The sequence below is a fragment of the Myxine glutinosa genome, chromosome 5, assembly GCF_964187855.1.
Source record: "Myxine glutinosa chromosome 5, kmMyxGlut1.1, whole genome shotgun sequence".
Lineage (NCBI taxonomy): Eukaryota > Metazoa > Chordata > Myxini > Myxiniformes > Myxinidae > Myxine > Myxine glutinosa.
The window spans coordinates 33,058,466-33,076,163 of NC_136265.1; the positions used below are offsets into that span (position 1 = coordinate 33,058,466).

At 48.4% G+C, this 17,698-nt stretch overlaps 1 protein-coding gene across 1 annotated transcript in view; it reads right to left on the minus strand.

Annotated features, from left to right (window-relative positions):
• The window catches only part of LOC144892095 (uncharacterized), a 118,505-nt gene that overhangs the window by 39,627 nt on the left and 61,180 nt on the right, over positions 1-17,698 (minus strand). Inside the window, exon 10 of the mRNA XM_078777273.1 lies at positions 13,430-13,544. Coding sequence (XP_078633399.1) covers positions 13,430-13,544 — 115 coding nt within the window. The remainder of the gene's footprint in view (positions 1-13,429; positions 13,545-17,698) is intronic.

Below are 17,698 nucleotides of genomic sequence, written 5' to 3' on the forward strand. Positions count from 1 at the left end.
ACTGACATAGATTAAGAATAACTAGCAAGATGTCCTATAATTGTCTACGTGTGGTGCGGGGGACCTGGGCACGACATTTAATGGGGGGATGAAGGGGAAGATCGGCTCTAATGGGTGTTGTTTACAGACAATGGGACTAGGGAATGGGGTAAGGGAGAGTTGGGGAGTATCGGAGAAAATAGGGGAATATTTACAAGCGGATATGGAGGCCAAATTCCATATTCGCAACATTGCACCCTTCTCTACCCTCGGGGCGTCCCGACCCGATAAATCTTTACCTACTTTAGTGTGGCACGCAATGTAGTTCCCTCTACTATTAACTCTACCCTGAGTGCGACAGTTTTACGGATATTCACAAATGAGTAAATATGTCCCCCTGCGACGTTGCACCCTTCTCCTCACAGAAACACACCCACAGGATAACCGAATCCGGAAAGAATTCTCAAACTAAACATACAGCCGGTAGGGAGCATTATTTACAAGACTATGCTGCTATTTACACTACGATCCAGGACCTGTCTTTGGAGGAACACATGCAGATGTTATGCATAGAGAGAGCGCGCTTGCCAACATCGATACACCAACCCACGAGTGCTCTGTGGCCGACGGCCTTTAATAACGTGCAGAGCACCCTTCCCGAGCATCAACAGCACCACCCCACCACCAATCGGTGCAGTCACCATTGTTCATTGGAATAAAAATAAATTCGACAACCCCTAACCCTGCAGGTGTCTCTTGCTCTTCTTGTGGTGCACTTGGTGTTACTTAAAAGTGGTTCACCTGTATGGCATAGGTGCCACGTTGACCCATAGGTCCATCCCCGGGTGGTGCTTGGCCGCAAACGAACTGCGGTCCATCGTGGGTGGCCACAAACATTGCGGTCCATATGGTGTATCGATCCCGGCAGCAAGCAGCGAAAGTGCAGGCCCACAACTGCGTCGCCAGCACCTCTCTCTCCTCTCTCTCTACCCCAAAGCCAGATCCTCGGAGGTGGGAGACAAAAAAACAAGACAAGTGAGCAAGGTGGTAAGGGCGCAAAAGTGCACGCAATGCAAGGTGATGCACACTGGGGGCACATGGGAACCAGGTGAGACAGGTACGTTCCTACCGTACGCCCCCCCCACCAGGTAACCTACATGGCCCCTCCCTTACCCCTTACTGTATCAACAAAACACAACACTACCCATAAACATCTACTTTACAAATCCACAAACATCCCTACTGTCTTCCCCGTTCCTCCCATATACCAAATTCGTCTTCTCTCCCTCCTAACCAATCAAATTTGCCATTTTCAACTCTCATCAAAATTTGCCATTTTCAATTCATCATCAGTCCCTCCTAGGGAGGGAGAGATGGAATCACCCCAATGTCTCATCCACGTCGTGATGCGTCTCACAAATCCAACAGCAATTCTCATTTCTGCAACACAAACAAAGAAAACACAGGTGTGGAGTCATCATCATCACCACAGGTAAGTGGCTGCGTATGGTGCGACAGGTTCATCAATCCTAACTATTTCCTAAATGACTTTAACAACTTTACACTACCCGGGGTCTTTCTCCGGCCAACCCATTGGCCCTCTTACACTATGGGTTCTAAAAACCAATTCCCATTGGCCAAACTGTGGTGCTCTTCAATTTGGGGTCTCACTCCCCCGATTCATCTCCCGGTGCCCTCGTACAATTTCTGGGCTGTGGCGTGTACCTTTCCCAGTGGGTCTACCCACCTGCACCCCTCCACCACTGCAGTTGCCTCCGAGCTTACCTGCTCCTTACCCTAACCTAACTACCAGGGGAAGGCCCTCTGGCTCTCTCCCCACTCCGTGCCCTCTCTGGCACTGGGCCGCCCGATCCACACCCGGGATCCTCAGGCACCCACTCACAACTACCGGCTCCCAGAGCCCACCTGCGGCCTCACCTGGCCGACATCCTCACAGTGGTGGAGTGCCCAACCAACTACACACACTAACAGGCTACACGCCCAGCCATTTCCACAACACTAATGCACCCATTCACAACACCATTCTGCAACCGCACCACAAATGCCAATATCCAACCACAATTTACCTGCACCCTCTACCTAACACTTACACTACCCGCCCCGGGTGCTCGTGAAAGGGGTCCACTCTTCCCCCATCCACACCTTCGCACCATGCACACCACTCCGTACCACTCACTCCAACTCTCTCCACACACCTGTACCTGCACACCTGTGCTCTCACACCTGGTGCCACCTGCACCCTTCTCTCCCCAAGCGCATTCGCGCTGATCCACTCACTCACTACTCATACACTGCTCCACACACCTGTCCAGTTGCACACCTGTGCAATCACACCTGTCCAGTTGCACACCTGTGCAATCACACCTGTTCAATCCTCACACACACAGCATCATCTCAGCTAACTACTCCCTTCTGAAACTTGCGCTTCCCAGTCGTCCCTTTAACTATTGCGCTCCCTCGTCATTATAATCCACACTAATCTACCTGCGTCCCCACTACAGGTATCAGTCACTAACTAACCTTAACGTTACCTACTGTCATCTTCGCTAGATCCCTACACACCATATCCTAACCCACCCGGGCTAGTTTTCACTGCCATACACCCCATAATCTAGTGCTCCTTTGCCCCACCATGGGAAGGATGGTGGATTTGCCATCCCACCACATCGGGGGTCTCTCACTACCAATTTTACACATCAAATTTCAACAAATCAAAAATTTGCCAATCATCTGCCAATCACTGTACCATTACCAATCATCACTCTGCCAATCCTTTGCCAATCATCAAATTTCGCCTTTTTCTAATTTTGGGTCCAAAACACTAACCTCATCACCCAGTCGACTCACTAATACCTCTCGGTGCGCCAATTCCTGTCCAAAGCCCGGCTTCGTAAAGCCAAGCAATGGATGCTGGTTGTTTTGTGCCAGCGGCTGGATGCATCCGGCATTCGGGGCAGGGACGGGGGCTTACCCGGGCCGAGATCCCACGCACCATCTCGGCACGGAGCCATCCAATGTCCCGATCTCGACCTGCCGGAATTCCTCAACAAAAAGTGGTCGCCATGACGACTCTTTCTATCGGGCCGCCCGCTCCGCCTAGTGGAGCACAGACGCGGCCGTTCAAAGCGAGGCCCAGCACGCACCGAGGGCCTGATTCGGCTATAAGTCGTTCTAAACTCTACCCCGTCTAACGTCGATGCTTCACCTGGACGCTTACACCCCGCAGCCCGTTCCTTGCTCACACATCCAGCCGTGCCCATGCTCCTCGTACCTTTCCTTACACACCCAGGTGCACTCATTCCACTCACAGCCTTGGTCACACACCTGACCACCGAACACTTTGGCACACATTCGTCGCTCGCACACCTCACCAATACACCTCTTCGCGCCCCCTCCTCGGTCACCTCCTCTGTGACAATCACAGGCGTGCCCTCATTCGCACACCCAACCACGTGCCTCACCACCAACTCCAGCGTGCATTCCCACTCACGCTCTACCATTCCAGGTGTGCATCCTTCCATCCCAGGTGTACATTCTCGCTCACCTGTCACAACTAACTCACGCTCCATGTCACTCTCACTACTTTCACCTCCATTCCTGACAGCGCACTCACCCTTACTCTTGACAGCGCACTCTTTCCCCATGCACCTGTCCGTCACACACCTTTCTCGCGCACACTCTCCCGTTACACCCTCTGTAACACTCACCACAGGTGGACACTCTTCCTTACTTCTGACAGCGCACTCTGTCCTCATGCACCTGTCCGTCACACACCTTCCTCGCGCACACTCTCCCGTTACACCCTCTGTAACACTCACCACAGGTGGACACTCTTCCTTACTTCTGACAGCGCACTCTTTCCTCATGCCCCTGTCCGTCACACACCTTCCTCGCGCACACTCTCCCGTTACACCCTCTGTAACACTCACCACAGGTGGACACTCTTCCTTACTTCTGACAGCGCACTCTTTCCTCATGCCCCTGTCCGTCACACACCTTCCTCGCGCACACTCTCCCGTTACACCCTCTGTAACACTCACCACAGGTGGACACTCTTCCTTACTTCTGACAGCGCACTCTTTCTTCATGCACCTGTCCGTCACACACCTTTCTCGCGCACACTCCTGCGCACACTCTCCCGTCACGCCCTCTGTAACACTCACCACACCACGCTTCCATGTGCTCCCTCGCACACGCGCTACGACCGACTCACTCTCGCCAGCACACTCACTCCTTGGCACGCACTTTTTCCTCACACACCCCAGAGTCGGACTTTCTTGCACACCTCCTTTTTCGCACACCAGACCTGTCGCACACCTCACCAACGGCCTTTCACGAACACCCGGGTCCATCTCGACCCCCAAGCTTCTTAAATCCCCTGGCGCATCATACGCACGACCATATTGGTCACCACTTACACCGGGTCCTCTTCCTCTTCGCTTCTCCTCCATCACCTGCGAATCCCTCATCCGGTTAATGAGCACATCACGATCCAAACACAGACTTTGGACCAATTCTTTTATCTCCTCTTTTATCTCCTTGTTATCTCCTCTCCGTCGCTTCTTAATTTCGCTCACCCCTTCTTCCACTTCTTCTAATTTGTGCCTCACCTCTTTTATTCCCCGGTACGTCTCCTCAAGCTCGTCCTCCAAGGCTACCTTGACCGTTTCCATGTGCGTCCTCACCTGCCGGTCCTTCGTCTCCATTACCTCTATCACCTCGTCCAACCTCGTTGTCAGTCCCTCACGTACCATCTGACATTCCCTCTTTGTCGCTATCAAGTCGTTTTTTATGTCGTTTTGTGTCGCTTTCAACCCTCCTAATACCGCAGTGTTCCTTTGAACCTGCTCCACTAACTCCGTCTGTCCCACCGTCAGCTGCTCCACCTCCTGCGTCAGGTCCTCTATGCCCCCTTGTAACTTTACAGTCCCCTTTCTCACCTCTTTCTCCATGTGCTCCTTACAGTGCCTCACCTCCTCGCGCACTCCTCCGACCTCCTCACTCACTCCTCTTCTGATCTCCTCTCCCATCACTTGCATCTCCTGCCCAGATGCCACCCTCATCTGCTCCATTTCCTCCCTGTGAGCATCCAGTTTGGTTTCTACCCCCATTCTGACCCCCTCTATCTGCTGCCCCATTTGGTTAACTTCCCTTTCCGCTTGGTCCCTCATGTCCCTCAATTTGCCTTCCATCCTGTTTTCTAACCCCTCTAACCCATTTTTCACTCCCTCTATCTGATTCTCCTGGGCAGCCATTCTATTTTCTACCCCCATTAACCCCTTTTTCACCTCTTTTATCCCGTTGTCTAACCCCTCAAATTTGTCGTCTAACTTCCCAAATTTCTTGTCTAAACCCTTAAAATTATTGTCTAACCCCTCACTGGTACCCCTCGCTTCGTCCCTCATTACCCCCAATTGCTCACTCCGAGCCCTCGCTTCGTCCCTCATTACCCCCAGTTGGTTTCCCATTACCCCCATTTGGTTTCCCAAGTCATTCCTCAGGTCTTCACTTGTCTGGACCATGAGCGCCTTTATTTGTATAAAAAACAAGTTCAAATCCACCGGGGGCGCTGCCACGGTCGCTGGCGCGGTGATCAGCGAGGCGCCATTTTGCGCGCCCGCTTCTTCGTGCGTGACGGCGCTATTTTGCGAACCTGCCGCCCTCACTGCTTCGCTCTCCTCCTGTCCCTCATTTTGGTCCTGGATCGACCCTACTTCACTCTCCCCTACCGGACCCCAGCCGTCTTGATCCGCCATAGCGCGACTTGCAAAATTCGAGTTTCGTAAAACAAATACAAATTTCGGCCGCTCCAAATTTTGACCAAATTTTTTTTTTTCTCTATTCGTTTTTTTTTTTTTTTCCAAATTTGGTCGGGCCTCGAATCTCACTCCCGACACCAATTGTTACAGATACGACTTTGATGGTATGGTGGGCCGAGCGGGATGGCCGCCGTATCCGTACAAGTTACCCCGATTGCACCCGGGGTTGACTAATCGCGCTATGCTGGCTCAATAGGAAAGAGAAGACACCCGGCTGGGTTATAATGACACAATACGACACCAGGGGTTCAGTTCTCAAGTATATTCGTACGGAAAAAGGTTAGATTACAACTACAAGAGGGACAGCATAGGAAGACAGGCACTTAGACACACTCTTATATTAACCCTAGACAGACCACAGATAAACGGGACAACGCTGACTCACACGGGATTTGATGGCAAGGAAAGCGGCAGTCGATGGCTCAGGTGCACCTGGCTCAGGGACAGAATCACGTACGGTGGTGTCCAGCAGATGCGGGGAGGTCGCTCAGCGCTCGTGGGTCGCGACTTTGGTGGAGATGCCGGGGAGGTCGCTCAGCGCTCGGGAGGGTGGCGTCTTGTCCTTCCAAGCTCGGGGCGCATCTCACGTCACGTCCGGCGCGGGGCCGCGTATATCCGGCGGGGAGTCACGCCCTCGCTCGTTAGCTCCGCCCCATATGGCATCGGCCCATGGCTTCTCATTGGGTGCGGGGGTTACCGGCTCCGCCCTTGACGAGGGGCCGACAGGGAGCCCCCTTCTGGGTAACCCCGTCGAGCACATGTTCAATGGCGGCCAACCGAGCCGGAGTGAGGACGCAAAGCCGCTGTTGTTGTGGTTGTTGTTGGAGCTTGAGATGATGGGAAGAGATGCGGGGAGGTATGGGAAGGTCCTAAACTCCTACTGGTGCCATATCATCACATTCTGGTGCAACGAAGAGTCATAATTAATGGAAACAAGTCCTTAACTGACATAGATTAAGAATAACTAGCAAGATGTCCTATAATTGTCTACGTGTGGTGCGGGGGACCTGGGCACGACATTTAATGGGGGGATGAAGGGGAAGATCGGCTCTAATGGGTGTTGTTTACAGACAATGGGACTAGGGAATGGGGTAAGGGAGAGTTGGGGAGTATCGGAGAAAATAGGGGAATATTTACAAGCGGATATGGAGGCCAAATTCCATATTCGCAACAATATATTCCATATTAAATATTCCATATTAAATGTTCCATATTATTAAATGTTCCATAAATGAAAAAAATATTCCATATTAAAAGCCAAGTCTGTATATACATATATATATATATATATATATATATATATATATATATATATATATATATATATATATATATATATATACATACATACAGACTTGGCTTTTAATATGGAATATTTTTTTTTTCTTGACGGGTTTACTTTCTGAACTCAGTATATCAATCTTGTGAGTTTCTTTTACCCTTTGGTGATGTCTTTGTTGAAAGAACCATGTCACTGATTGTCTTTCGCAGCAAGAAGTCAATAACAGGATTATATCACAGGTGGTGTGACAAAATGTAAGGACAGGTACATTTGACGATTGGCTTCACAATCGGGTATATAAGGGTTGTTGCGTTCTGTATTAGTGGAAAACAACTGCTGCACGTCTACAAAAGTTATTGCCGCTTCCTCTGGAGATGGTCCGTCAACTTGACAATGCTGTTTGTCATGGAGTGGTGGCTTTACGAAATTCTGGCATGAAACAGCGTGCTATTGCTCGGCAGTATGGCATCACTCAAGGTCAGGTGTCAAAGATCCTGAAACGAAATGCTCAGAGGGGTGTCCCTACTCCAATACCGAGGCCAGGACGTCCACGCAGAACCACAAGGAGAGATGATCGCCAGCTGCACCGGTTAGTCTGCAATGGCCATACCAAGTCAGCTAATCGGCTTAGGGCTGAGTGGCAGCAACTGACAAATGTGCCTGTATCCAGAAGGCGAGTCAACCAACGACTGATTCAAGCAGCCTGTCGTGCCAGGCGTCCCCTGAGAAAGCCACGCCTGACCAGACAACACAGCCAGCGCCGATTGCAGTGGGCCAGAGAGCACCGTCAATGGCAGCCAGGACACTGGAATCACGTGACCTTCAGTGACGAGTCTAGATTTCTGGTCTATCGTCAAGATGGCCGCGTCTGAGTGCTCAGACAAGTGCATGAAGCCCACAACGAAGATTGTATAGTGCCAAGAGTCCAGGCTGGAGGTGGTGGGGTGACCGTTTGGGCTGCTTTTCATGCAGGGGGCAAAACTGACCTGGTTGTTGTCCCCGGTCGCTCAGCGGAGCAAAAGGGGGACTATGGCTTTCCCCTCCGTCCGTGTGTCCGTCCGTCCGTGCGTGCGGGTGTGCGTGTGTGCGGGCGTGCGTGCGTGCGTAAGCGAAGGACCGCATTCGAATTTGGTGTGTGGGTGCAACCCACGTCAAAATCCAAGATGGCCGCCGCCATGTATGTCTGATGCCATGTATGTCTGAACCTTGTGACCTGCATATCTTGAAAAATAAGAGAAGTACCAACTTCTAATCTGGTGTGTGGGTGTATCTAGGCATAAGGAAGAACGCTATTGAAAATTGGGTCGACACGTCAAAATCCAAGATGGCCGCCGCCATGTATGTCTGAACATTGTGAGATGAATATCTTGAAAAATAAGCGAAGTACCAACTTCTAATTTGGTGTGTTGGTGTATCTCGACATAAGGACGAACGCTATTGAAAATTGGGTCGCCACGTCAAAATCCAAGATGGCCGCCACCATATATATGTCTGAAACTTGTGAGCGAAATATCTCGAAAAATAAGCGAAGTACCAACGTCTAATCTGGTGTGTGGGTGTATCTAGGCAAAAGGAACAACGCTATTGAAAATTGGGTCGCCACGTCAAAATCCAAGATGGCCGCCACCACATATATGTCTGAACCTTGTGAGCGAAATATCTTGAAAAATAAGCGAAGTACCAACTTCTAATCTGGTGTGTGGGTGTATCTAGGCACAAGCAAGAACGCTGTTTAAAATTGGATCGCCACGTCAAAATCCAAGATGGCCGCCGCCATGTATGTCTGATGCCATGTATGTCTGAACCTTGTAACCTGCATATCTTGAAAAATAAGCGAAGTACCAACTTCTAATCTGGTGTGTGGGTGTATCTCGGCATAAGGAAGAATGCTATTGAAAATTGGGTCGCCACGTCAAAATCCAAGATGGCCGATGACGTTGCCGTGACTTTTCTCCTTTCGCCTTGTTGCTCATGCCAATCACACACACACACACACACACACACACACACACACACACACACACACACACACACACAGTATATATATATATATATATATATATATATATATATATATATATATATATATATATATATATATATATATATATATATATATATATATATATATATATATACAGTGGAACCTTGACTTAGGAGTGCACCAACTTACGAGTTTTCCGAGATACGAGCCGTCGCTCGGGCGGTTTATTGCTTTGAGATGCGAGCCGAGATCTGAGTTACGAGCTTACGCCACCCGCCACCAGGTGGGTTCCGGTCACGTGGTTATCTTGCCGTGCAAGCATATCTGCCGTATATCGCTGCTGTTTTGTTTTCGCATGTTGGTTATTTTGGAGCTTACGCCAGCCACCACCAGGTGGGTTCCGGTCACGTGGTTATCTTGCCGTGCAAGCATATCTGCCGTATATCGCTGCTGTTTTGTTTTCGCATGTTGGTTATTTTGGAGCTTACGCCAGCCGCCACCAGGTGGGTTCCGGTCACGTGGTTATCTTGCCGTGCAAGCATATCTGCCGTATATCGCTGCTGTTTTGTTTTCGCATGTTGGTTATTTTGGAAAATTTCTTAGTTTTAACCATGGGTCCTAAGTAATTGAGTGCCAAGGGCAGTACTGAGAAGAAGAAGAGGATGATGTGCTTGGATATAAAACACGCAATCGTCGAAAAACATGAGCGAGGTGTGCGTGTTGTCGACTTGGTGAGGCAGATGTGAAGGCAGCTGAAGATTTTATTATAACTTTTGCCGAACTGATAGAAGCCGAACGATACATCCCCCAGCAAATCTTCAACTGTGACGAGACAGGGCTCTTCTGGAAAAAGATGCCGAGGAGGACGTATATAACGGCAGAGGAGAAGAGCATGCCAGGCCACAACTTGTTCAGAGTGCCGGCGATAGCTCGCCTTCTCTTTGTGGAAGACACGGTGAGATCCTTAACATCCAACAACTAATGGGACGCAAACGGGGCGCCCAGTTTAGCGGTACACACATTGATGAATCACCCTGCCTGTGAAACACCGACATGACAGGTTATAGCTGGGTCGGGATTCAAACCCAGGCTGGACAGTTTAGAGTCAAGTGTGCGTACCTCCAGTCCAGGCCATCCTGCCAACGTGTATGCTGCATACAGGTGAAATATAAAGCGCGAGATATTTTTTATATATACTGCATATTTAAAAAAAAATTGGTGTGGTTTTTGGCGGGCTGGAACGGATTAATAGCATTTCAATGCATTTTAATGGGGAAATTTGATTTGAGAAACGAGCAAATTGAGTTACGAGCTCGGTCACAGAACGAATTAAACTCGTAAGTCAAGGTTCCACTGTATGTATGTGTATGTGTGTGTGTATATATATATATATATTCCATATTAAATGCCATATTAAATACACATATATATATATATACATATATATATATACACAAAGAATTAAGTTAAGCACCCCCCCCGTTTTTTTACAACCTCGCACATTACAAGTTTGTTGTCGTCAAAACAGTGTAATATACCCATGATATTGCTATATTTTCTGGAGAAGTGATATTATGGTCACATAAAAACATAACAATCATGCCGTTTTCAATATTTTATTCTGAATAATTTAAGGTGAAATTATTTGGGAATTTTAGGCATATTTTCACCTCAATTTAAGTATGGAGCTATAGGTCCATCACGGACAGTGTGGATGACGTTTATGTTTTCTAACGTACAGTCATTGTTCTGAGAAGACCTCTAGCGATCTTTGCGTCAATAACGTGTGTAGGACCCACGTGATCGGATCACTGTCTCAACCCTACGTCTCATAGACCCTGTAAGCCGTCGTATGTGTTGCTGTGGCAGGTTGTTCCATTCCCGATGTAATGCACGTTCCAATTCATCCAGTTTGGCTATTGGAGGGACCATCTTCGCAATTTGTCGTCCCAACATGTCCCAAACGTGCTCGAGGGGGTTCAGGTCAGGACTGTACGCAGGCCAGGGGATGGTTGTCACAGCACCTTGCTCCAGCAAGGCTCGGACGCGTCTCGCACGGTGAGGCCTGGCGTTGTCATCCATGAAGATGGGTCTGCTGGCGAGGGTGTGGTCATCGAAGTGCGGGATTACGGTGGTATTCAGGATTTCCTCGGCATATCGCTCTCCGTTGAGGTTACCTCGCACAGTTATCAGGTCCAACTTACAGTCATGGGAGAAGCATCCCCAGACCATAATCGAGCCACCACCAAAGGGTACCGTTGGTTGAATGTTTTTAGGTGCATACGCGGTGTTTTTGTGGCGCCACACCCGAACACGCCCATCTGTCACGTACAGCAAGAACCGGCTTTCATCCGACCAATGAACTCGCCTCCAAGACCGGATGTTCCATCCACGTCGCGCTAGGCACCATGCCAAACGCTCCCTCTGATGTCGTTTGAGTAGCCTTGGACGCTTGATCACTCGTCTTGACCTTAAACCGGCCGATTTCAGGCGGTTTCTCACGGTACGGTGACATAGCCTTCTGTTGGGCAGCCAGATGTCCTTCAGGAAATGGCTCGAGGCGAAGGGATATCGTCGCACCAGTCTCAAAAGCGCTCTATCTTGGCGGACTGTTGTCACGCGAGGTCTTCCAGACCTTGGGCGGTCCTTCACCGCATCCGTTTCCTGGTGTTTCTGCACCAACCGACTGATCACCGAATGGTGGTAACCAAACGTTCGAGCTACAGCTTTTCTGGACATTCCGGACTCGATCATGCCTATTATCCGCCATCGTTCTCCGTCCGACAACCGTCTACGAGCCACCATTACGAGAAAATGACCATGTAACCCCCACACGAGCTCAGGCGTGACTTGCAATAACCCGTGATGATAGTGCATTTACAGAAAATCACGACCACGTGGATGATAACACGTGCTGCACGAGCGATGGGCGTCACAGATGAGTGCACTCATCTGCATTTCATCAATGGATAATTGCTAATGTCATACCAATCATTATTTGATCTCACTTACCTTAGAATATATGCCAATGTATACATATACACAAAGAATATATATTAGGGGGTGCTTACCTTAATTCGTTGTGTAGGGGTGCTTAACTTAATTCTTTGTGTATACATATATATATATACATATAAACAAAAACAATGCTATTATTACCTCCCCCACCAAAGGTGGATGAAAGTTACATCACTCCTGCCTGTCTCTTTGTCTGTGAAGATGATATCTCAAAATGTTGTCGACTAATTCGGACGAAATTTGGCAGAGAGGTTTGTGACAAGGATGAAATGATTAGATTTTGGTGAAGATCCGGATTCGGATCCGGCTCGTAGAATTTTTCAAGTGATTCTTTACCATTGAGAGATCGGGCCAAAAACGACATGTAGCAGGATAACTCAAAAAGTTGTGGACGGATTTGGACGAATCTTGGTGGAGAGGTTGGGTGTGTGACAAGGAAAACCAGATTCGATTTTGGTGAAGATCTGAAAATGGATTCGGATACGAGAATTATTAAATTTGCAAGTGATTCTTCACCACTGAGAGATTGGACGAAAAGCGATATATAACATGATATTAAAAAAAGTTATGAACGGGTTATGACTGAATTTGGTGGACGAGTTTGTTGGGTGACAAGAACAAGCCGATTCGATTTTGGTTCAGGTCCAATCCATATCCGGCTTATCAGTGGGATACAAAACAAGCTGTTCAGCCTGGCGGAGGTATGCTCTCGACCGAGTGCCCTTCTCGTTTGTCACTACGTTGAAAGTATCACATTCTGGAACCTTTTGAATGCCCTTTATGATGTAAGCAGTCCTTTGTGTGCACACATGCAGACGTGCAAATATAAAGGTGCAGAACAAAAACACCTCAAACACACGAATAAATATACATAAGTATAAATAATATGCCTGGTGTTGGCTTAACAGTTAAGGTGGCTGCCTTGAGATCTTAGGGTCCTGAGTTCAAGCCGCTGTCATCCATTGAATTAACACGAGGTGGGTTGACTCAACCAGCCAGTCATCCTTCCGCGGGCAGCACACTGAGTACCAGCTGACTGGTAATGGGGGGCATTGCATCAGTAGCACAGCCGCACCCTTAGAAAATGATTCCCAACAGCCACAGGCTGCATGCAAACCACCACCAGCATAAATAATAATATAAAGATACAGAAACACAGGAATGCAAGAAAACATATAATAAGGGGAGCGGAAGACAAGATGGGGAGAGAGGGGGAAGCACACAAACACAACATTTGAGAGCAGGGACATTGGCAGATCTGAGGGAGGGAGAGGGCTTGGGAGGAGGCGTGGGAAGGGGGGGGGGAGGTTGTTGTTGCATACTCACCAACACTGTCCACCAACACTTTACCACTCGTGAGGCAAATACTTCTCATAGCCTCACATACTTCTTCAAGATCGTTCTGCTTCATGAAACGGTCCTTCTTTCTTCTGGCTTTTCCCTGAAAAATCCCCAAACACACGTGAATCGCATTTACTGCATGATCAAGCTCGGTCTGGGTAAGAACTGCGATGCTTATTTGTGTTTGTCACCAATTTGAACTTGAAAGTTTTGTTGCCATTGTGACGTCTTGCTAGTTTCGTTAACAAATGTTTAATTTTATTTTAAGGCAAATATTCATTGTAAAGAAGTCTTTCCCTCATGGTCCCTCTGTGCTGTCTTTCCCTCGCGGTCCCTCTGTGCTGTCTTTCCCTCGCGGTCCCTCTGTGCTGTCTTTCCCTCGCGGTCCCTCTGTGCTGTCTTTCCCTCGCGGTCCCTCTGTGCTGTCTTTCCCTCGCGGTCCCTCTGTGCTGTCTTTCCCTCGCGGTCCCTCTGTGCTGTCTTTCCCTCGCGGTCCCTCTGTGCTGTCTTTCCCTCGCGGTCCCTCTGTGCTGTCTTTCCCTCGCGGTCCCTCTGTATTGTCTTTCCCTTGTGGTCCCTCTGTGCTGTCTTTCCCTCACGGTCCCTCTGTGCTGTCTTTCCCTCGTGGTCCCCCTGTGCTGTCTTTCCCTCGCGGTCCCACTGTACTGTCTTTCCCTCGTGGTCCCCCTGTGCTGTCTTTCCCTCGTGGTCCCCCTGTGCTGTCTTTCCCTCGTGGTCCCCCTGTGCTGTCTTTCCCTCGCGGTTGTCAGCTCTTTCACGAGCCTCGATTCAGTAAAAAAAAAGAGAAAAAAAAGACTCCTGGGGTATGTTTGGATGAGGTACGCTTAGATGTTCTACGTTGTCCTTCCTCAACGGTTTCTGATGTTCGTGGGGAAGATATGACACAACAGGTTGAACAAGACAATTGTAAAATCTGTTTTGACATAGTTTTCGCTTTTTGAGGTGTATCGTGTTGTAAACCATTCCCACCAAGATGTCGAAACCACAACAGGATAAAGCAGCTACACCTCTGGAGATTTACTTTCACACAAGGAATCACATGAGGTACTTCAATGCAGTCGGAGGCCATTGAGCCCATCAAGCATGGGAATTTCTGAAAATATTCACCCCTTTATCACCTCAACTTCTCGGTACGTTTCCAATTCTAGGTTAAACCCAACCATTCGCAGAACCTCCTGAAAATGGTAAATTTTTGGTACTTTTTCATGCACTGATGTCGGCTTTTGATTGGCTCATTTCTTCAAAGAAATCCTCGATGTCTCATCTCGAGATGTAAACACACTGCATGAATTAAGTGGAGCGATCGCATTGGTCAAACATTGAGAAACATGAGGTATGCAGTGCTGACTGGTTGGTACTTACTCGGCCTGACTGTATTTAAGGAGGGGATTTCTTGCCATCCCATCACAACACTCGCCCTTATACAAAGGATGATCGACAAAACAAAACCTACATTTCCCATTTACTGCTTCATCAGCTCCAATCTCGGGCTAATAAGACCAAAATGTAACTTTGGAAAGAGTCAGTAAATAAAATCTGTAAAAAAAATCCAGGCAGTTGGAAACCCGACAGGAACTTTAATGGACCGTCCACAGAAATACTCCTTTAATTGCCAACATTTACCCTTGCCAGAGGAGAGGGTCTTGCATTTGGGTCCATTTCTCTGTTTGTTTGATTCGATCGATCGATCGCTAAATTAACGCCAGGGGGGTTGACTCAGCCTGTCATCCTTCCGAGGTCGGCAAATTGAGAACCAGTTCACTGGTAATTCCCTGTTTGTCGTAAAAGGCGACAAAAAGGGTTGGCGGCAGGAAGGGCATCCGGTCGTAAAACATTGCTTCAAAAAGGGGACCAAAAAACAACAACAACCATGGTTCCCGAAAAAGGCCAACCCCCGCTTTGCGGGGAAAAATGGCCTCTAAAGGTGGTTTTTTTTTCTCTGTTTGTTTGATTGATTGTCCACACAGAATGTGCTAATGGAGGCCACAAGTGCCACCTAGTGGTAGCCAGTATGTAGCACACGTTCCCTTTTTTCAACCGAGTACAACAACAACAACAACATGCATTTTAAGGGCATTTTCCCTGCTCGAGCGGGGGTTAGCCTTGCGGTCCCCATGACCATCTTCTCCATTTTGCCCTATTTTCTGCATCTCTCCTTGTTAACCCCCTTGCCCGCATTTCTTCTTCCACCATCTTCAGCGAAGTCTTTCTCGGTCTTGCCCGTCCTGTACTTCCTTCTACATTCATTTCCATCACTCTTCTCAACCAGTCACTTTCATCCTTCTTCAACGCATGACCAAACCATCTCAAACTGTTTCTCTTCACAGCATCCATCACAGGCTCTATTCCCATCATCTTTTGCAATTCCTGCCTCTCTCATCACAGGCCCTGCCTCTCTCATCGCAATTCCATCACAGGCCCTTCCTGCCTCTCTCTCAACGATACTCCGCACATCCACCGAACCATTCACATTTCCACCCTTCGTTGCTGCTCAACGTTCATTACCCATGTCTCGCTCCTATAAATCATAACACTTCTCACACATGCAGCATACACCTTTCCCTTCAGCTTCAACGACACTCCCCTCCTCATCAGCACGCCACTCAGTTCCCGAAACTTTTTCCATGCACATATCGCTCCAGCATCCGTTGCCGAGTCTGATCCAGCTTCTCCATTCAGCATGTCTCCGAGGTAGCAAAATGTTTTCACACCTTCCAGCTTCACGCAGTCTCCAAGATCCAACTCAACATTTCCTCCATCTGCACCTCCCTCTGTGCACAACTTTCACTTGAATGTAGCTGCCACACTGGTTAATGACCCTCTCAAACCACTACATTTTTGATGAATCCACTCAGAACACATTGTACATTGAATGGAGTTCACTCCGACACCCTTCCTGCACACAGCACACGGCCACTTCCCAGTTCTTTCCACCTTACCACACGCTTTACCACTTGCCATCAACTTCGTCTTTCCGATATTCACTTTCAGACCTTTTGTCTCCATACATTCCTTCCACTTGTTCATCTTCCCCTTCAGTCCATCCATACTTTCTGCAATCAACACCAGATCATCTGCATACAACAACTCCCATGGTAAACCCTCCTTTATGTTTCGAGCCAGCACCTCCATCACTGCTACAAATAGTAGGGACTTAGTACCGACCCCTGATGCACTCCCACCTTCACCTCAAACTCACCACTGTTCCCGTCCTTCGTCCTTACAGCTGTGCGCGCTCTCTTGTACATTGCCATCACTACTCTGATCAACTGTTCCTCCACTCCTGACTTCCTCAATGCCCATGTCACTTTCGCATGGAACCCTATCGAATGCTTTCTGCAGATCAATAAACCCAAGAAACAACGTCTTCCTCTTCATGTACCTCTCCTGCAACTGCCTTGCAATAAAAAGCGCATCTGGCGTTCCTCTTCCTGGCATAAATCCAGACTGCATTTCGTCGATCTTCACTTTTTTCCTTATCCTCCTCTCCAACACCCTTTCCAATACCTTCATTCTATGCTCCAATAACTTTATTGCTCGATACGAGCCACAGTCCAGAGGGTCACCTTTCCCCTTGTATAGAGGGACTAGGGTACTCAGTTCCCAATCCACTGTAATGTGGCCTTCTTTCACCACAACATTACAGATCTCTGTCATTCTCTTCACACCCCAACTTCCTGCTGCCTTCAACATATCTCCCACAACTCCCGTCGGCCCTCCCGCTTTTCTACTCTTCATTGCTTTTATTGCTTCCTCAACTTCCTTCTCAGTTATCGTCTCTGCCGGTCCTAAAACTGGGTTACTCTCCATGTTGCCATCCCATTCATTCTCTGCATTCAACAGCATTTCCATGTATCTCTTTCATCGTCCTTCAATTCCTTCTGGGTCCACAACGATTTGTCCCATTTCATCCTTCAAGCAACTCACCCCCATCACATCACACCTCTCTTTCGCTATCTTGGAGATCTCGCGAGATCTTTGTCGGCGAGGGCACGGTTTTTCGAAGCTGCACATGCTCTCCACGCTTTTGAAGTTAAGTCATTGTTCACAATTGTATTTTGTCGAAACTGTATATATCTTTCAGTGTGTGTACCTATAGTGCGTCCCTAGGAAGTTTATCGGTGTTAATCTTTCATACCTGTATAAATAAATAAAATGAATGAATGATCGTTTTAAGGCCATTCCTTCCCCGCTAGAGCAAGGGTTGGCCTTGCGGGCCCCATGACAATCATG